The sequence below is a fragment of the Rutilus rutilus genome (genome assembly GCF_951802725.1).
Source record: "Rutilus rutilus genome assembly, chromosome: 14".
NCBI lineage: Eukaryota > Metazoa > Chordata > Actinopteri > Cypriniformes > Leuciscidae > Rutilus > Rutilus rutilus.
The window spans coordinates 10,070,872-10,093,455 of record NC_140219.1 but is presented as its reverse complement, the minus strand read 5'-3'; the positions used below and the strand labels follow the sequence as shown (position 1 = coordinate 10,093,455).

Below are 22,584 nucleotides of genomic sequence, written 5' to 3'. Positions count from 1 at the left end.
AAACTCAACTGCACTAGTTCTCTTCCGCAGTCGGTGATGCAGGGAGTCTTGTGATTGGTTTTCAAGCCAGCCAATCAGAATTTAGCAGTTTCATCTCTGATTGGCTGGAATTATGGCATATTGTAACGTTGGGTTGTGTTGAGCAAGCGAGCTGTCTGCGCTTAGAGAGCGCTCACGGCTGGTATGAAAGGAGCAAGAAAGTGAAACTCTGCACACGCGAAAGAGAACGTCCGCGCACTTCCAAATACTTATTTTAAATGCAATATTTTCTTATCTGCGAGACAAACATTTCTGCGCAAAACTCAGTTCACGCGCGTGCGAAATGCCCTTTTGCACGCTCAAAATGTGATCTTGCGCGCGCAGAATTGTGACCGAAATCTCACCCCATATTCGAACTCCCTCTACACAGGCCTTCCGCCCCAGTCAGTTGGGGGTCTGAGAGTCTTGCGTAGGGCCCTGGATGTGGCAACAACCGTGGCATTTTCCATAGGGATCCCAATTATATCGTCACTTCAACGTAACGGCGAACGTGAGCGACTGAAAGGGAACGTCTCGGTTACATACGTAACCCTCATTCCCTCCCGTCGCCACAGTTGCTGACCATCGCTGCACAGCCGTCACGATCTCGGCTCCTCAGCGAAAAACAAAGGTACGTGCACCCGCTTCCAATGTTCATTGGCTCATTCTGTAGACACTCCCTGAAGTGATAGTACTCCCTGAAGTGATCCCAATTAAGTCGTCACGTCAGTGTAATGTCTCCTGTTGCCCCCTCCCGTTACTAATATAACACAGCTGTAACATATAGTAACTTGGGCTTGGAACTATAATCCAATTACTATTTTGGAAATTGTAACACGTTACATTACTCCCTTACTAAAAAAGCAATCAAATTACAGTAACACATTACTAAGTAATGCGTTACTGCCCAACACTGAATAAGTTATGTCGGACTCAGCTGGGCAGCCTGTGGACGATTATCCAAACAGTGAAACCCAAGCTGACCAGAGCCCTCTGAGTCTTTGGGTTAACTAAGCATGTCTACCACATGAACCACTAGTTGTAATTACACTAAAAACTGCTAGAATTGGAATGAAATGCTTTAGAGACTAAAGGCTTTAGAAATGCTGACATATTAGACAGTGTTGGGGCAATGGTACAACTACATAACACAAAAGGGACTGCAAAATTTACAGGTTAACATAAACACTAGCATGAAAAAGTGCTGATCAGGACTTACCTCTTGAGTGAAAGTCTGCAGCTAGTGAGCTAACAGGAGGCTTCTTCAAGGCGGCAGAACGGTACACAATGTGAGAACGGCCACCCTTCTCTTCCTCCTGCTCCATCACATGATGTCCCGTTTCCACTGGCTCAATGAAAAACTCCTCCTGCTCAGTTCTGATCATCCCTGCCTGTGAGAAGAAGAAAAAAAAACAGATACATACAGTGTGCCAAACTTATATTATCATTACAATACCATAATATTTGATATGTTCTAGACATCTTTTGATAAATTGAGTGACTCAGAGAATAAAGGACTCATGCCAGATGTTTGCTGGGTTGAATTCCTTGCTGATGAGAGGAAGACATTTCCAGTCATTCTTTGTAGCCTTGAGAAAGTACTTAACTTGTCTACGCTAATTCTTTCCTTCATGCAAATAAGGGGCAATAAAACAGGCATTAACCCTATATATGCATATATATGTTTCATCCAAAAAAGCTAGTATAGAGTAGAGCTCAACCAAATAATATATTCATCTGATTGACAAGGTTTGGTAACAAGCTTTTGATCAAAGGGCAGCATGCATTTGATCAAAAAATATAGTAAAAACAGTAAATCTTTGAAATATTATTACCATTCAAAATAACTGTTTTCTATTTTAATACATTTTAAAAGGTAATATATTCCTGTGGTGACAAAGCTAAATTTTCAACAAATTACTCCAGTCCTCAGTGTCACATCATCCTTCAGAAAGCAAACTAATATGCTGCTTTTGTGCTCAAAAAACATTTCTTATTTTTATATTGATAAATAATCTATTATAAACAGTTGTTCTGCTTAATATTTTGTGGAAACCATGATACATTTTTTTCAGGTTTCTTTCTTAAATAATTAGGCTACTCTATTCTTCTATGTGTGTTATATCTTGATTCTTTGCAGTTTTACACCACCATTTCCATTTTAGCACCTTCTTATTCCTAATAGCCTACTGCCCCACTGCACAATCCAGAACCCTCCTCCAGGCAAACTATAACACATATCGCTGAAAACCTCTTTTCTGCTTTCAGACTCTAAAAGGTTTAGTGTACCCTTAGGCCCCGTTTCACCTGCTTTGAGACACATTACTCCCACCGATATCCACCCTAAGTCAGTCAAATCTCAATTTTACTTCCACACCTGATTTAGGATCATTTCTTCTAACACCAGCTGCATCTTAAACACAAGGACATTTATAACAGGAGTGGCTCTGAATCAGCTGTGGCAGATATTAGGTAGAAACTGGATTTCAGGAGCACCCCAGAGAGTGATACGCTACAATGATTCCCAGAGGAGACGGATCGTCTGTCTCTTCTTATGGCTGGAGTACTGTTGCAGATGTGCATGGTGTGAACCACGCCATGGATTCGGCTGACGCTTGCAGCCACCTGCCATTAAAGCCCAGACTTTTCCCACAAATGTTTTAGACCTTTTGCCTCTTTCATGCTTTTTCAAGTGTATTTTCACATCTAGATGATATCAGGATTATACATTTTTTAAATAAAGACGACAACTTTAGTGACCACTGCAGGGCACATATCTCATAGAAACCTTAGCAAAGATTGAGATACTAAGAAGTTTCTTTCCAATAGTTACTTAAGGTTGTCTAAAGCTCCTAAAGTTGTCTACTTGTGTGCCATTTGATTTTAAAACAATACAGTCAATAAAAATCATGTTCAGTACTATATAAAAATAAATAGCCAGCAATAACTGATTAAATTGATAGCCGATCATGAAAAATAACTGACAATGAATTTCATTATCGATTAGTCGGGTCTTTGCACTGTGCGCGAAAAACCGACGCCAGTGTTTCATATAAAGTGCACTTTAAAGTATTGAAAATGGACAAAATGCATATGAATAATGGAGGAGGTAACAAAGTGAGATGCTGCAGGAAAAGTACATGACCCGACACGACCTCTCTCGACATAAGAATGTTTCATATAAAGTGCTTCAAACAAACGAACTCATATAGTTCAATAAGTTTGTTTAATGCATTTAAAACATGTTTTCTCCAGTACATCATTTTCATTTTACGGCCACGTCCTTATCTGTAAATGTTATAAATTCATGCAACTGTTGCTATGTTTTGCTAGAGAAATAAGCAACCGGACTGAAAAAACAAGCCCAAACTAAGTGACCCCTGATTTTGGGTGGAAGGGCATACGCACATTCCTGCATTGGGCACCCCTATGCATCCATTTGAAAGAGATTTTGATATAGTTTTCTATTATGCTCTGCCAAAAACATAGTTCCTTTTTGTTCCTTTTTCAAAAAAGTCCTCCAACTCTCCTGGCATGTTATTCAAGGACCAAATAACCATCTCAACACATCATAAATTAACTTAAAAACATTAATTTTATTGTCCACAAATCTCATAAATCAGGTAAACTCATGCCACTTTATAATCTAAATTAGATTATACAAATGTGTGTGTATTGATGGCTATGATTTTTTTTTTTTTTGTCTTACCATTACATCAAAGCAGCTTGTAATGGCAAAAAGATGCTGAATCAATTTGAGATCAGATGAGATGACAGCAACATAAGTTACATTATTTCGCCATTAGATGGAGGCAAATACTGTCTTTATGAACGAGTCAGTCAGTAGAGAAGACTTTTATATTGAAAGGACTGAAACTTGTGAACACGGATAAGCAAGACGCAACTGACAAATGACTAACATTTCAGGGCACGAGAAAACCCCTTGAGTCTTAAAAGGACAAGATATCGCTGCGGACATTCAAACAAATTTTTTATTACGAATATAGGACTGACCTGAAGGAAAATGCTATATCCACAAATGCAGGTACACTTGCTTACTCGATCTCTCACAATACTCCACTCTATAAGCTTAAATGAACAATGAGTGATTACTATGGGTGTTGTGTAGTGATACATAGAACCGTTGGGTGAAGCGGTCATAACCGTGTTTTATCGTGAATAAAACGCAGCTATTGACCAATCAGAATCAAGGACTGGAACTAACTGTTTTATAAAATAAAATAAATATATTTGATATAATATATATTGAATTTCAATTTATATATTTAATATTATAGATTACATTTTATATAAAATTCCTATTTTATTTTTTGAGTGTACTACTGTATATCTCAGACATTTCAGATTATGTGACAGTTTGATAGTAATTAATTCTGATAATCATTGATTCAGTTCTCATTTATGGCTGGATTTAGCCTGTTACTCACTGCAATCAGATGTTGTGAGACAATTCTCCCAACTGTCACACAACACAGGTCGTAATCCTTTGGTAGCTAATTGGCCAGTGTGCGTGGTTTGTGGATCAGTGGCTTAGGATAAGTGCATGTCAGCTGTAGCTTTTACATGGGCCACTGCAAATGACGGTTTCTTGACATGATTCACACCGAAAGGAGACTGAGGAGGGAGCCGTCACCGCCCAAGCTGAGCACAGTTGGAGTTTACTGTGCAAAAACATACTAAAAGATCCATATGTCAGCCTGAGTTATGTAAGCCATCTCAGAAGGGCATCTACCCTGGATGACCTTCTCTTCGGTGAGAGGGAGAAGAGGAGAAGGAAAGAGACAGAGAGCGTAAAAGGAAGGGAGAGGAAGGAAAGGTAGAAAGTAGAAGCAGGAAGGCCAGAGGGCAAGATGTATCTTGTCAGAAGGGTGAAAGAGTAGCACCTGATGCTAGTGACAGGAGAGTGAAAGATAAAAATGTCAAGCGGAGGTGCTAACACGCAGTGTCAGGTAATCTTTCTTTCTCTCGCTCGCTCCATACGCTCTCTAGCTCCTTGCTCCAAAACAAGCATTCGTAAAATTGCCAGTCACTCTCTTTAATTCCATCTGTCTGTTTAGACAACTGGTAATTGCCAGTCCTGCTGACTGCATCTATGCAGCATCCATAAGGGAAATCTCACATCACACACACGAGCATAAATTCATGCCCCAGGCATGCTCCGAATGCACGCTGTCATTGTTTGTCCTCTCACCTTGACATCTTAGACAGGAATGGCTGAATGATCTTGTGGTGAGCATGCACTGAGAATAACATGATCATATTAGTGTTGCATGAGTTTTTGTGCATAAATCTGTTGCATACATTTTGCTGTGATAAGTGTGTGGTTACCATAAAAAAAAAGTGTAATATTTTATATTTAAAATGAAACAACATTTATATTACATTATAAAATGTTAAATATTATACATTTATTATATTAACATTTATTAAATAAATAGGTTGAACATAATCATTTTGAATACACACTAACAGTCAAAAGTTATAACAAAATAATTATATTTTTTTATGTATTTGAAAGAAGTGTCCTATGCTCACCAAGGCTACATTTGTTTGAGCAAAATGACTGTAAAAACAGTAATATTGTGAATTTGTCGGTTCCCACCTCCTTCTTCACTGAGCCTTGAGCATTGTTACATTGGTGCTGAAACCCAGAAGGAAGGAGGGACACGCTGTCATAGAGCCCTCGCTGCTGTGGGGAAGTTGCTGTGACATCGAGTTGGATTGAGCAGAATCTGTCGCCAAGGACGCTCGAGGCAGTGGCACTGAATGCTCTGCAAGGGGAAGGATATACTCGCCTCCGTCCACCAAAGCATGGAGGGACAGCTGCCGTAGGGTTGAAGGAGGTGTCGCCCGTTTGCAGACTTCAGGGCCTGCATCCAGCCAACAGCATGGGGAGGAGCAGGTGCCGTGGGAACGGGGCATCGCTGCCGGACGCCGACGAGGATGAGCCATCATCGGCCATCAAGGGACAATAAGTCTGTCCACCTGGAGAATCCAGTGCCACCGCCAGGCATGGAGAAGAAGCTCTCCCAGCTGGTTGAGAAAGAGCAACAGTGCATTTTGGGAACCGGATCAAGAAAAAAAATTCTCGCTCCATTCTCTCGTCTCTGTCTCTCCTCATCAGGAGGACGTAGAGCAAAGTCTCAAGGGTACCCCCCGGCCTGCAAAGGGCGATGGGGATATGTGGCAAGCGGGGTGGGGCCGAGACAGTGGAAACAGAGTGAGGCCGGTGGCACGAGTGCTAATAAGCGCGCCACACACTGGTCTCGAGACCCACGGAGAAGCTCTGGAAGGATAAGAGGAGGAGTGACGACAGTGCAAGACGAGAGAGGACCAGGCCGGGACTTTATGCAGTTGTTTTGTTTTAGTTTAACCCTCTGAGGTCGGCAAACACGCCCCCGCGTTTTGCTGGATTTTCTTCGCATAGTAGCACAATAAACTTAAATTACTCCATCATTTATGGTCATACAGGAAAAAGAAATATGAAAAAAGAATCTGTGATATTTCTACTTTTGTGTCCACTTACAATCAAATCAAAACATTGTGCTTTTGTAAAATAAAGAAAATAAACAGGGTGTGCTTTGTGCCTCTCCGTCGCGGTGAACTTTTTTTTCTTGAGCACGTCTGTAAACTGAAACAAAACTCAGCGAATACTTGTCACACATTTATGAGCCATATATCTTTATAAACATTTAAGTGTGTACTTTTAAATGATCGGATTCAAACTGAAAACAAATATTCTCTGTTTAAGTAATATGTATAAAACCAACAAGATGTCCAGTATCTCAAACCCTTGCTCATTATTTTTAATTCGACCACGCCCACGCGCGAAAAAGAGATTGACATGCAAATCTCCACATGGAACGCGAACGCGCTCGTCACCTCAAAAACAAAGCACCAAAAAACTTCTCTGCTTTTCGTCGAGTTTGGAAGACACGCCATGAGCTTACATTGGATTTACCTCAGAAGAAGAAGAACGCGATTTGAAGACAAGAAAGATGTAAGGTAAGAAATTCTTAATTATTAGTTTATGTTATTGTTGCATAAACTTCACATTGCAGTTGAACTGTTGCTAGATATAAGGTGAATATTATAATATTTAGACCCGTGTTTACTATACTGTGTTTGTGCATATCTGCTCAAACGTAGATATGTATAATATGGTAACCATATTGTTTCATATTTTGGAGCGCGCCGTGCGTTTCATGCATCATGTTTTGGAGCGCGCTCTGCGTTTGAATGTATCATATTTTGGAGCGCGCTCTGCGTTTGAATGTATCATATTTTGGAGCACGCACTGCATTTGAATGTATCATATTTTGGAGCGCGCTCTGCGTTTGAAAAGCAAAACGCAGCAAACAAAGGCTTCATGTTTTTTTACTCTAATCTCATTTCATATCATCATAACGAATGGAAACATTTGAAGTAACATATGATAATCAATATATTTTTCTCTAACGTACCTGTAGTTGTTACTGAAATCTTTTGGAAGATTTATAGGCTGTTATAGGCTATTGTTATTATTATTTTATGCAGCATCATTATACATTGTTGGAAACATTTGTGTGTGTATTCTGTGAATTTTAAAAAGCAATTTTAACCAGAAAAATCTAAAATCTATTCCCAAAATCATGCAGCCCTATAGTTTCTCTTGATATCAGTATGTTCACTATTTTTTTTTTTTTTTTTTTTTACAGGGCCCAGATGCCCCACGGATGAGTCCTGCTGACTTCAACATTCACATGAGTCTCTGTACATGAACATGGTAAAGTGAAAATCAAACACCTTGGAAATGAAAGGTATGTATAATGTTTTTATGAATGGCACAAAGGTTTCTGTCTTTGGATCATTGTTTTCAATAATGTGCTTTTTTGTCATTTGTTGTGTATCTTTGGATTATGTTGTGTTGTAAATAAATCCAGCCATTCTTTTTTAAATCTCCTCATTCTTTGTGCAAGGTTGCTCAGAATGATAGGGCCTGATAGCTCCTAATAGGGCCATTAGGGGTGGGTCTTTGTCTTTCTCAGGTGTGAAAGCCATACATATTAATGATGTGATCACACCTCTTCGCATAAAGCTTTCTTACAGAAAACACGTCTTACAAATTTTAAATCAATATATTTTCTTATCTGAATGAGCAGTCAGGATGATTTTCACATAGTTTTGTAGCAAATATTCTAGGCTACGTGATACAATTTTCAAAAGTCTTGTGAATAAATAATCAGTATGGGTTTCATGGCCTTATTTCAGTGACAATTTTTTTTTTGTATTTTCACAAACCACGCATAAATGTCATTATCTCAAAACTACAAACTTTTACATACATGCTACTGATATATTATTGTAGCAGAGTTTGTGCTAAATACAGTGTAATCAGACTTAAGCCATGAAAATGTCACAAGTAACAGAAATAAGCACAAATGTCAGAGCATGTCAGAACACCTCCAGGGCCAGAAAACAGCTCAGACCCCAGAGGGTTAAGCGGCAGTTGTCCATAAGGGGCTGCCGCTTTACTTTCATTTTGTTGTTTATGTTTATTACTATTAAAGTTACGTTAATTGTTTGCCGGTTCATGTCTTCTCCTTCCCTTGGCCTTGAGCATCATTACAATGATAATAAGAAATGTTTATTGAGGATCATGTGATCTAAATGGGTCTTTGTGCATGAAAATAGTTTCTTGAAAAAATGTGAATGGAAATTGTCCTAATCTTTAAAACATATGAGACTTGAAACAATGTACACAAAAACAAATTAAATATGGCTAGGGCAACATACACAAACAATTATGGTCCTGCACTGTCAGTGCTGTGAGTTATGACTGAGGCTTCTGTGCCAGGTATAATGAAGGCCTACGGATGAACTGACTGTGATGTACTGTACTTATATTATAAATCAAGTTTTGATCTGCCCATTTAGAAACTCAGGTGATGCAGCTCAAAGAACCTGTCAAAGTTCAGAGATACAAACTATTGATCAAAAAGAGATCCAAAGAGATGCCGGTTTTATGGAACAGAGTCTGGAATTCAGCTGCATTTCTGAGAAACTCTGAGAGAAGGCGTATTGTCTCTGTTTGTGTCTCACTCTCGGTTCATCCCTTCATCTCTAGGCCTTGCTGATGGATCTGCACTGTGGCTCCTGCTCTGGAATACCAAACAGAGGAAGTGCAGCGCGCACTGTGAGGGAGGAAAGATGACGCGAGGGACTCTGAGACACGGACGAATCGATCGTTGAAGGGAGAGGCCAAGGAAGGGATGGGGACTGGACAAGTCTGTGCTGTCCCTTCAGCTCTCAGAGGAGATGCTGAATAAAACATCAGAGGCCTGCTGGAGTCGAAAGAACACTGTGTTCACTTCCAAGACGGGATTTAGGAGACGAAGACAGAGCGGGCAGGTAGAAACAGACCAAGGGCTAAAATGGCTGCTCATCTTGGGTCTTCTCTGTTTGCTCACTTATTCAAGTTCAGTGGATGAGTGCACAGCAATTTAGAAGAAAGCCAAGAGGTCTGTCAGGATGGATAGAGAGCCAAACCCTAGAAGTGGAAGACAGTCTTTTAGCTTGGTTCATGACTTTTGATACGAGAAAAAAAAGCCTTCACGCTCACATCACAAGGCCAATGATCAGCTGTTTTGTTCAAGGACAAATTATTTCCCTGCTCAGAATCGGGCACCAGCCCTTTCCTGCTGCAATTGTGAGATCCAAATAATGTACAAATAGAAAGAAACTACTTTAGTATAATTAAGTCATGATGCAACAGTATTGTGATTTTTTCAGTTTTTCAGGATTTTTTGCTTTGTATATAGTTATTCAAAACTATATACTGTATAAAGTAATATATATTCACATGTTTGGGGTTGACAAGATGTTTAAATGTTTTGACAGATGTCACTTATGCTCAGGGTTCGAAATGACTTAAGACTCTTGGGGGGTCCCCTAAAATTTATTTATTAAATTATTAAAAATTCTGAAGACTACCTTGCTACACCATATACTGTAGGCAAAATTATATGGAGCAATGTTTAAGTGTTGAAGGTGGGATAATGGTCTTGGGATGTTTTTCATGGTTTGGGCTAGGCCCATGTATTGTAGTGGTGTCTGGAGAAGTGGCTATAATCTAACAGGTAACCCTCTAACTCTGAATAAAACATTTTAAAAGATAATTGCGACTTTTTATCTCACAATTGCGAGTTTACATCTCGCAATTCTGACTTTATAACATGCAATTGCGACTTTATTTCATGCAAATCTGACTTTATATCTCGCAATTCTGAGAAATAAATTCAGAATTGAGAGATATAAAGTCAGAGTTGCGTGAAATAAAGTCGCAATTGCGTGATATAAAGTCAGAATTCTGACTTTTTTTCTCGAAATTGCGACTTTATATCACGCAATTCTGACTTTATAACACATAATTGCGAGTTTATTTCTCGCAATTCTGACATCTTTTATCAGAATTGTGAGATATAAACTAACAATTGTGAGATATTTAAGTCCAATTCTAAGGGGAAAAAAAGTTTTTTTTGTTTTTTTTTACCTCAGAATTATATCTCACAATTCTGATTTTATAACACGCAATTGCGACTTTATATCATGCAATTCTGACTTTATATCTCGCAATTGCGTATTATAAAGTCAGAATTGCGAGATATAAACATGCAATTCTGAGAAAAAAAGTCCGAATTTCAAGTATATTTCTCGCAATTGCGAGTTTATATCTCATAATTCTGACTTTATAACACGCAATTGCGACTTTATATCACGCAATTTTGACTTAATAACACACAATTGCGACTTTATATCACGCAATTCTGACTTTATAACCTGCAATTGCGACTTTATATCACGTAATTCTGAGATAAAAAGTCAGAATTACCTTTTTTATTTTTCACTCTGTGGCGGAAACAAGCTTCCATAGTCTGCTGTTAGCTGGCAGATCATTTGGCTTCATACACATACTTAGCTAACAAGAAACGTTGACAAACGTACTCTTCTACTGGGTATCTAATGCAACTTTTGATAAAGGAACTCGAACTCCTAATATTTTACTATAAGCAATTATAGAGATATAAATATAATCGAAGCACTTACAGGATTTCACTCTTTGTGAGGTTTGGTTTTGTCGCGTTCAGCTACGTGTCTGCGGGAGCACCACAACAACAATCTGTGACTGTGACGCTGTATAGGAACTCACTCGGCTAATAGCTGCCCTGATTGCTGCCTCGCGCTAGGAAATAAATGAATTACTGTTATAAATATAAAACGTCACTAAAGACCTATAATTTTCACAATTATTTTTAATGTTAAAATATATTTGTCGGGGACCCCCCAAAATCCAAAAATAAATTCTTATGGGGGTCCTTAATGACTTATGGAGGGTCCGGGAACCCCCCAGACCCCCCTCATTTCGAACCCTGCTTATGCTCACTAAGGCTATGTTCACACTTAGCGTCTTTTTTGACAAGAAAAAGTTGACAACGGCGTTTTTTTAGCAAAAAAAAAACGCTGGCAGCGTTCGGTTACAAATAGCAGCCGAGCGCGTCTTTTGTTGCTATAACAACAGCTGCAACAGTAGCCTAGTGCTGTGTGATGCAAAAAATGTTGAGAAAGAGAAAGTTGGCTCTTGCGTTGGCTTTTGAAGTTACCGGGGAGGAGAATGTCGGTTCACAAAGACGTTTGTGGGTGCACGACATTATACGGGGAAGGAAACTGTATGGTGCTCCATTTTTTCTTGTTGTTTTTGTTGTTATGGAAACGACAGGTCTCGCTACTCGCTTGTCATTGGTCAGCTGTCAAAAAGGCGCTTGACGTAGGGCGTTCTTTTCAGAAAAGTTTAACTTTTTTCAACTTAAAAAGACGCTCTGAGCTGCAGAAAAAGACGCCGGCGGTGGCGTCTAAAAAAGCGCTCAGGACTTTTTTGAAAAAACGGTTTACTCCATAGGGTTATAATGTAGAACAGACGCTGGCAGTTTGAAAAAAGACGCTAAGGGCCCTATCTTGCACCCAGCGCAATTGACTTTGTACACCGACGCATGTTTCATTCCTATTTTGCACCCGCGCAAAGCGCGCTTTTCCCTCCACAGAAGCACGTCGCTAAACTAGGGAATGAACTTGCGCTCCCTGGGCGGTTCAGCGCAAAAAAGGAGGCGTGTTCCGGCGCAAACGTTCCCTGGTGCTATTTTACTGTTCCATAAAACAATTGCGCCACTGGCCAGAAAAAACCTAGTCTAAAGTCAGTGGCGCGTTGCGCGTTGTTCATTATGCTATTTTAAGGGCGCATGCTTGACCATAATGTATAGAGTGCACAACGCTCATACACTGTGATTCTCTAATCTACACAGAAGCAGCAGTTTTCATTTTTGCAAATCATATTATTACAAACGATAGATAGATAGATAGATAGATTGATAGATAGATAGATAGATAGATAGATAGATAGATAGATAGATAGATAGATAGATAGATAGATAGATAGATAGATAGATAGATAGATAGATAGATAGATAGATAGATAGATAGATAGATAGATAGATAGACAATTTATTATAAATATAATAATTTATTATAAAAGCATACATCTAGCTTACACATTTACCCACATTATTATATGCCTGTTTAACCGAAGCTAATTTGGGTGTGTTTCTCCCATCCCCAATGTCACTTCTCTCTCTTTTACGGCCGTGACGAGAACGTTGGTCTCCTCGGCTGTGAACCCTTCTTGACGCGTGCCTGGCAAATTCGCCGTTATAATAGCAATACGCCAAGGAAAAAGTGCGTCTGCTCTTAAAGGGAATGTGAGATGATGCTCTGATTGGTTTATTTCACGTTACGCCCAAACCACACCTATGAATAATGAAGCTACTTCAGACCAACCCCTTTTAGATTTGCGCCCGGCGCAAGAGTCATTTATCCCGCCGGGAAAATAGCAACAGCGCCGAGACCCGCCCACAAAGTTACTTGCGCTTTGCGCTTTGACACTTGCGTTTCAGATCGTTAAAATAGGGCCCTAAGTGTGAACATAGCCTAAGGCTGCCATTATTTGATTAAAAATACAGTAAAAACAGTACAGTAATAGTGTGAAAAATCATTACAATATAAAATAACAGTGTTTATGTCAAAATGTAGGCTAATATATTCCTTTAATGGCAAAGCAAAATTTTCAGCAGCCAGCAGTCTTCAGTGTTACATGATCCTTCAGAGATCATTCTAATATGCTGATTTGGTGCTTAAGAAACATTTATTATTATTATATTACATATATTCCTGCAGGAAAGTCCATTAATCATCAAACTTCAGTCTCCGCACAGAGGGCATCACCAACTTTGCCAAAATGGCTTGATACAAAAAATTCATGATGTCCTTCATACAGTCAAGATTTCCACTTCCTGCAACAGCAAAGCACCCCATAACACCTTTATTAAAGGTGCAGTCTGTAAGAATGACTAGTGATCGAAATAGGTACTGCAGTTCAAATTCAAAATATCGGAGATCGTTGTTTCCCCCACCCCCTCCTCCTCAGACTTGATGCTCACGCGGGTTGCCAGTTTGAGGACACGCCACAGAAACGGGCGTAATTGACAATGAAAGCCTCGGAGACTTACGACTTACTTATGAATTATCATGTAAGTTGATGAGTTGATTTATCCGCGTTTTAATATGCTCTCGTTCATAGAGATTTTTAGATGGATACAGAGGCTTTTTAGGTTGGGTAGAATCTGCAATCTCTGACCCAGTTTGTTTGCTAGCAGCAATGGCTGCAATATGCTGTGCTTCCTGCCAACTGGCATCCCAGGGTGTCGAAATACTATTGGGTGAAATGGCAGTGGGCAAGATCACACAGACCAAAACAAAAACAGACATTCCAACACGGAACGCACATTTCAAAGTAGAATAACTGGCTGTAGAAGAGTTTTTCAGAGAAACGAGTATGTGAACTCGCCAGACGCCAAAGAACTTTATATCATAATATTTGCTTGCTAGGCTGTTAATAAATGTATACTTGTTACGGTATTTTGCCTCCCGAGTCTTTCTGGTAGAACTGTTATAGAAGCAATTTTTACAGGGGAGTTGAATTGTTTGATTTATATATACACTCCAAACTTTCTTAATATATCAGTATAATGGTATAACTATAGATCTATAGGGGCACTTACCCTATCATCCTGTCCTTGGTGTTATTAAATAAATGTTTTGTTATTAAATACATGTTGAGTGTGTGTTATTCATTATGTTCTTTATATCAAGACATATAACTGCTTATAATGTTATACAAGTAGTGTTATACAATCTTTAATACAAGTAGCCTATTGTACTCTTACAGCTGTCATACAATGACATTTCGCAGAAAGAAAAGTGAAAATGTCTTTATATCACCAAATCTAATGCTGCAGACAGACTGTGAAAAAAAAATGTCAAGAGCAATTTGTGCAAATATAGTACAGTGCAGTAAGAAAACTAGCTTTGTGACATAAACTGTTATTAGATAAATATCTGTGGTCTGCAGCATACAAGCTGCTCACTTGATGCCTTATTTGATAGAAATGTGTTTCTTCTTAATGAAATAGGCAGTTAGCATTTGCACAAGGTGTAAAATATTTTTTGAAAGATGTAACAGGATGGTTTCCATGGCACCGCCTGTGTATTTCAAGGTGAGCAGGACCTAAAAAAAGACTAACCGTGACTTTGAGCAGTGGGGAGGCTGCCAGTTAGTGGCACATCACTATGACACATTAGATAAGACAACTTTCTGTATCACAATGAAAAATACTGAAAAAATTAAAGGGGATACAATCCAGAACATATTGCAACTTTTACACTGATCTTAGAAGTGTATATTACTAAAACCTACTATGCCATGATATATGCCACATGAGACCTTGCATTGTTGCAGGCATTTTACCACGGTTCATTTGAAAAGCGAATCCCCTTTTAACCCCGGTAAAATCACTGTAATGTAAGGTCTTGCAGGGCCAAACATTGACCCCTGATGGGTCAATGAACTATGAACTATCCATTTTATAATACGTTTTAATTTTAACTTTGTAACTTATCCTTATGATGTACCTAAGGTCTAATAGTCCACAAATCATCCCTGCCCTTAAATCCCATCTCATGCATTTTGTAAGAGCTTATAGAGGCTTTATACTAAATGTTGTTAAGAAACCGTGACCTGGGATTCAATAGCAATCAATTGGAAAAATGTTGTGTTCAGCTTTAAGGTCTAATCCTGTTCTATCATATCTCTCTCAGCCTGTCAGAGACCATCTGATTTAAGACTGTCCCTGACCTTATGGCGACAGCATAAGGGGAGAGAAGGCAGCACTGTGGAAGACTGAGAATTAATTTAGAGGTTTGAATACAGTTAGCTGTATGACTGCAGTAATTATCTAGTGTGAGAGAACGATGCTTTGTGCATTCACACATACACACGGGAATGAAATAATTCAGTAGGTGCACACTGATGCACCTTGATTTTCAGACACAATAACAAACAATGAGGTTGAATAACAGATGAGCTGCAATTTGAAAAACGCTTTAAATTCTTCAGGGAATTGAAGGACCAAATTCCTTCTGAGCTTAAAATAAAACTGTAAAAATGTAATCAAATTGCAATGTTTATTTTTGTTTTCCAGTACACTATCTGAACAAGACAAATTAATTTGAAAAGCAAAACTGCAAGTTGAAACTTTAAGGGGATATGTATTGTTTTATTTTGTAAATTATTTATAATCGTTATTTTTTAATATTTGTATACCTTATTGAGAAATTATTTTCTAGTGTGTACATGAAGTTTTAGCTCAAAATACCCCACAGATATTTTTATATAGCACGTTAAAATTGTCACTTTTTGAGGGTGAGCAGAAACGCACTGTTTTTTGTGTCTGTCCCTTTAAATGCAAATGAGCTGCTGCTCCCGGCACAGAGGGCGGAGCATCAAGAGCTTGTGTCCTTTTTTACCTCACACAGACATGCACTGAAATGTAAAAAAAAAAAGTAGCCTTTTCTGTTCAAACCGGAGTCAGACAATGATGGAGAGATTTAAGAAGTAGTAGTAACAACATGTAGAATGCAACAGAACATATCTGAATGGTTAGTAGACGAATTTATGTAGCTTATGTGTAGTTATCTTCTAGTCAATGATTAGCATATTCTGTCTTGATAATCTATAAATCGTGTTCCGGGGGCGGGGTTTATGTAAATATTGGAGTTGGTGATGTCACTAACCCCTCCCGGGAATGTTGTGTAGTCCCTACCAGCCGTTTGTTGAAGTCCTTAAAAAGCGATTTCTTTAAAAGAAAATATCTCCCTTTGCTTTTAACTTTGAGCGTTGTAACTTTGCAAATGTTGTTTATGCTCAAACAGCAAAATTACACACTAACTAAAGTTAGAAAAGTGAAATCATAATCAACCACCCCTTTAAGTAACTTGACCAGTTACTGGTGTCCCTTGTCTAAGCTGGTATTTTCTGCTGCTGTCCTAAAGTAACTCCGTACGCAGTGTAATCACGTGAATTTAGGAAGTTGTATCCATATCTGTCTTAGGTTAGTAAGTGTATATGTGTGTGTGTGTGTGTGTGTGTGTGTGTGTGTGTGTGCGTGTGTGTGTGTGTGTGTGTGTGTGTGAGAGTGTGAGAGTGTGAGAGTGTGTGTGTGAGAGTGTGTGTGTGTGTGTGTGTGTGTGTGTGTGTGTGTGTGTGTGTGTGTGTGTGTGCCCTAGTTTTGCCAACACAATCACACATTCTCCCGGTCCTTTTATTCAAACAAACTCATAAATTCTCACACGGGGTGGCAGATGTCAGGCCGATTTACACTGTAAGAGACTTAGTGATGCAACCTCGTGCCTATCCCAGCATCCCTCTCATTACACTGAGTGTTCACTGAGAGACGCACATTCCACTGTGTATGTTGCAGACTAGATGCATGTGTGTTACTCTGACAGTGCTGTTTCTGCTTATGTTGCCTTTAAAATTTGATTGGAATTTTGATCCTTTACCACCTCTGTGTGACAACAGCTCATTTGAATCACATTCAATTACCATCACTAGCCCTATTAAAATCCGTTTTGTAGTTGTATATCGTCCCCCAAGTCAGCTTGGCAGTTTCTTGGAGGAGCTTGATGTGCTACTCTCATCCTTCACTGAGGATGGTACTTCTCTCATAGTTCTTGGAGACTTCAACATACACCTAGAAAAACCTCAGGCTGCTGATTTCCACACTCTGCTTGCCTCATTCGACCTCAAACGACTATACTGCGGCTACTCACAAATCAGGTAACAAATTGGACCTTATTTACATGCGCTACTGCTCCACTGACCATACACTGGTCACTCCACTGCACACCTCAGATCACTTCCTCCTCACTCTCAACCTCAACCTGCCTCAGAACACAACACACACTCCTCCACAGGTCACCTTTCGGTGAAACCTACGCTCACTCTCACCCTCTCGCCTATCCTCTTTGGTCTCATCCACACTTCCTCCACCTGATCAGCTCCCAACACTAGATACTAACAGTGCAACTGAAATTCTTTTCTCCACTTTAACATCCTGCTTGGACAACTTCTGCCCCCCTTCTTCCAGCCCGCGCCACACCCTCTGCCCCCCGGTTATCTAATGTTCTCTGTGAACATCGTTCTAAACTCAGGGGTGCAGAGAGGAAGTGGCGCAAATCAAAAGATCCTACTGACCTTTGTCTTTATCAATCCCTCCTCTCTTCCTTCTCTGCTAATATCTCTACTGCTAAAATGACTTATTATCACAACAAAATTAACAATTCTTCTGACTCTCGCATGCTTTTCAAAACCTCCTCCTCCTTCATCAACCCTAACAGCTGACGATTTTGCCACATTCTTCATAAATAAAACAACCACCATCAGCGGCCAATTTACCAATCCACAAACTGACACACACATTTTACCAGCTAACACACACATTCTATCCTTCTTCTCTCTACTTTCAGAGGCAGAAGTCTCCAAACTCCTCCTTTCCATTCGCCCTACTACCTGTCCGCTTGATCCTTTTCCCACTAACCTACTTCAAGCCATTTCATCCTCAGTTGTACCCGCACTCACGCACATCATAAACACCTCTCTTCACACTGGTACCTTTCCCACGGCATTTAAGCAGGCTTGGGTAACCCCACTGCTTAAGAAACCCACTCTAAATCCAGCACTTCTGGAAAATTACAGACCGGTATCTCTTCTTCCATTCGTCACGAAAACACTTGAACGAGTTGTTTTCAACCAGATCTCTTCCTTCCTTTCACAGAACAACCTCTTGGACAACAATCAGTCTGGTTTCAAAAGCGGACACTCAACTGAGACTGCCCTGCTCTCAGTAATTGAAGCTCTGAGACTGGCAAGAGCAGCTTCCAAATCCTCAGTTCTCATCCTGTTGGATCTGTCTGCTGCCTTTGACACAGTTAACCACCAGATCCTCCTGTCGATCCAAAGATGAAGGGCATCTCAGGAACCGCACTCCAATGATTCAAGTCTTACCTCTCAGGAAGGTCCTTTAGGGTGTCGTGGAGGGGTATGGTGTCTAAGACCCAAGATCTAGCACCACTTCTCTTCTCCATCTACATGACATCACTAGGATCTGTGATTCATAAACATGGTTTTTCCTATCACTGCTACGCTGATGACACACAACTCTACCTCTCATTCCAGCCTGACGATCCGACGGTAGCTGATCGTATCTCAGCCTGCCTGACAGAGCTACTTGTGGTCCCGGTCAACCCAACACTTCATCACAACTTCACCATTCAGCTAGGCTCGTCATCCATAACTCCATCAAGGTCAGCCAGGAACCTTGGAGTTGTAATTGATGATCAATTGAACTTCACAGACCACATTGCTAGAACTGCCCGGTCATGTAGATTTGCCTTGTACAACATTAGGAGGATCAGGCCCTTCCTATCAGAGCATGCTACACAACTCCTTGTCCAAGCGCTTGTTCTATCCAGACTGAACTATTGTAATGCTCTCCTGGCTGGTCTTCCAGCTTGCACTGTCAAACCTCTGCAATTGATCCAGAATGCTGCAGCCAGAGTGGTCTTTAACGAGCCGAAGAGAGCACGTCACTCCTCTCCTCACAAAATTGCACTGGTTGCCAGTTGCTGCTCGCATCAAATTCAAGTCACTGACGTTTGCCTACAGAACAACCACTGGCTCTGCTTCCTTTTACCTAAACTCATGTGCCATCCAGAAACATGCGCTCTGCAAGTGAAAGACGTCTTGTGGTACTATCTCAAAGAGGCACAAAATCTCTTTCTCTGACCTTTACCATGACTGTTCCCTGCTGGTGGAATGATCTGCCTAACTCAACCAGAGCTGCTGAGTCCGTAGCCACTTTCAAGAAACGGCTGAAGACGCATCTTTTTCGACAGCACTTGATCCAGTAACACTAACACTAACACTAACACTAACACTTTCTCTTCTCTTCTCTTCTCTTATATTATATATAAAAAAAAAAAGTACATATACTGCGTTAAACTGAGAAGGGTCATAGCACTTGCATATTGTTGTGCTACTGGTAGTTTAACTGCTTCTATTGTTATCATTTGTAAGTCGCTTTTGGATAAAAGTGCCTGCTAAATGAATAAATGTAAATGTAAATGTTAAAAGCCAGGCAAGCCTGAACTTTATTTCTGGCTGTGTGTACATAAAAGAAATTCCCCCTGAAAGCTTCCATTGCACATAGTTGAATGATCTGCTTAGATGAATGATTCAAATGGCTAAACACATACATACAAACACACACACACACACACACAATAACAGTTCTGCCCCGTGGCAGAATTCCCTGGCATTGAGCAAGGACCTCAGCTACAAGAAACAATTCTTCTTGCGCCAGGAAACCATGTCCCTTGGATGAGTTCAGTAGGCTTTGAAAGGTGAAAGTGTAAAAGAAAGCAACAAAGAGACTGTGCATAACCGATTGACAGTTTCGTGAGGGCTGGATAACTTTTCGACAGGCTCAGAAGGTGCTGACAGAGATGTACTGTATGTGTGAGACACTGAGATCATAAGAAAAGAGAATAAAGGTAAGGACAGTCAGAATGTACAAAGACATTCACAAAAGTGTCATCAAGAATTCACAAGAGGAAAAAATGGCCCGGGTCATGTCACTGAGAAATATATGTGCAAATTTAAAGAAATACACAACTATTCAAAAGTTTGGGGTCAGGTTTTAATGTTTTTAATGTAAGTCTCTTATACTCAACAAGGCTGCATTTATTTGATAAAAATACAGTAACTAATAAAATATTATAAAAAAAAAAACAAGAAAATTTTAAAAGAACCATTTTCTATAATAAATGTTTAAATCTAATTTACTGTATTCCTGCGCTGGCAAAGCTGAATTTTCAGCTTCATTACAGTCGTCAGTGTCACATGATCCTATAGAAATAATTCTAATATGCTGAATTTCTTTTTATTATCAATGTTAAAAACAGATGTGATGCTTACATTTTTGTGCTGTGATAAGTTCAAAATAACAGCATTATTTGAAAAAGAATTTCAAATAATACAAATTTTAAAATATATATTTTTTGAAAACAACCAAACAAATGAAAATAGTGCTATAATTTACTCACACACTCACGCTCATATCATTCCAAACCGATTTGCAATCTTTTTTTACATAATGATAGTTCATAGTAACCAACCAATCACGATATGATTCATGCACTATATTCCAAGTCATATGACTTGAAATATAGTATGTGAGTGTAGTGTCATCAATTATCCAGCATGCTTTGCAGCTGACTTATAACTGACAGGGTTTGGAAAGGATAACACAGCCATTCATGTGTACACCAGAATTTGCTGTTATGTTGCATGATTTTTATGTCTGTTGTCATCGTGGAATTTTGTATTCCAAAGAAGATAGAGGCTGATTACCAGCCATGCTTCACTATAGCTTGTTTGACAATGTTACCTTACAATATATTGGTCTATAAGTTCACACTTACATATAATCAGATATAATACAATATATGTGTATTTGGTGTGCTGTCCGAGAAGAGGGCTCCGAGCTCGGAGTTTGGCCCGCACTTTGGAAAAACTTTTTTTTAAACATAATTTTCTTCAAGGTGTTGTCTGATGTTGTCAAGTCTCATTCTCCATTCAATATATTCAAACCTCCATGTCGTAATCTGTCATAAAACGTTTCTATTGCATAAAGAAAATAGCAGCAGACAGGTTTAGAATGACACGAAGGTGAGTAAATATGACTATTCCTTTAAATGGGACTAAACAGTGAAAAAGCACAATGACTTCTGCTTAAAGGCACAGTAAGTAAGTTTCACCGCTAGAGGCAAAACAATAACAAAGTCGTAGCTTGATGGCGCTGTAAATGAGGGAGGAATCATGGAAGTTGACGTATTCACCCTCACTTGCCGATGGAAAGCAATTCAAGGACTCAGGCAGAAATCATGTTCATGGGTGAGCTTACGTATTAAAGTTTTATTAACGTTACTGTGGTATGAAGCAGGGCGGGGCTGAGAGCCTGGGACATTTTAAGTTGCTGTTTTTATTATGCTTATATACCACAGTCGGCCGCTGCTGCTTCTTTCGCTTTGTTGTTCATTTTATTTATTTGTTGCATATTTTATGATTAAAGTTACGATTAAAGTTACATTTAACGGTCGCCTCCTTCTTCCCTGAACTTTGTTACAGTTACGTTTGATCACCTAAATTCACATTATTTTATTTCATTCTAATAAAACAGTTGCAAGTGCAAGTACAGTTGAAAATTTTTAATTGTGGGGTAACGCATCACTGTTTTACTTGGTCAAAACAATCATACTAAAATACGTTTGAGTGTGTTGAAACATGTTGTACGTTACTCTGTATGTTCGCTCGGTGGCAGGTATGAGACACTTGCTGCACATTACAGTAAGCTAGATTGCTAAACGGCATGAAATTAATTTTAAAACATATTACATGGTTAAGAAAATTCTGTATTACTGTTATAAATAAATCTCTTTCTGATTATGCTATGTAGCCACTTAGTGTTGTCTCTGAGGCATGGTACAAACATGTTACTCGTGGTAAATAAAAAAAACGAGAGATTAAAACAATAAAACTAACCGTGTTTAATTATATAACAATGATTTGTTTTCTGTCGATAAAAGTATTCAAACAGTTGCTCACCTGTCTAATAAAATCAAGGGTAGGGCAGATATGGCATCATTGACAGGCGACGCAATGACACAAGCTATTACACTGGTTAAAATAGCTGATTTCTCTGGATTTAAACATTGTTGGAAACGTTTGGGATAATGTAAGTAGACAAGTCAAAAAAATATATATAACATTGTTTTAGTGGTTTTGGATATTTTAAAAAAAATTGCATTTAAAAAGATGCATTTATTGACAGATAGGCAAGTCAGATTTGAAATCAAATTACATGTATTTGCAGCATGGCCCAACATGCCAAAATACCTGCAATAAACAGACTACATCTTAAAAAGTGTTGAGTCAAATGCCAGCTCACTCATTGTTCCCATATGTTCATCAATGTTTGTGTGCACACTCACGAGTTAGAA

At 39.2% G+C, this 22,584-nt stretch overlaps 1 protein-coding gene across 2 annotated transcripts in view; it reads right to left on the bottom strand.

Annotated features, from left to right (window-relative positions):
• The window catches only part of LOC311303234 (A disintegrin and metalloproteinase with thrombospondin motifs 2), a 186,302-nt gene that overhangs the window by 105,238 nt on the left and 58,480 nt on the right, over positions 1-22,584 (bottom strand). For both annotated transcript variants that reach the window (XM_084429572.1, XM_084429573.1), the window contains exon 3: positions 1,238-1,409. In XM_084429572.1, the coding sequence (XP_084285698.1) occupies positions 1,238-1,409 (172 nt within the window). The remainder of the gene's footprint in view (positions 1-1,237; positions 1,410-22,584) is intronic.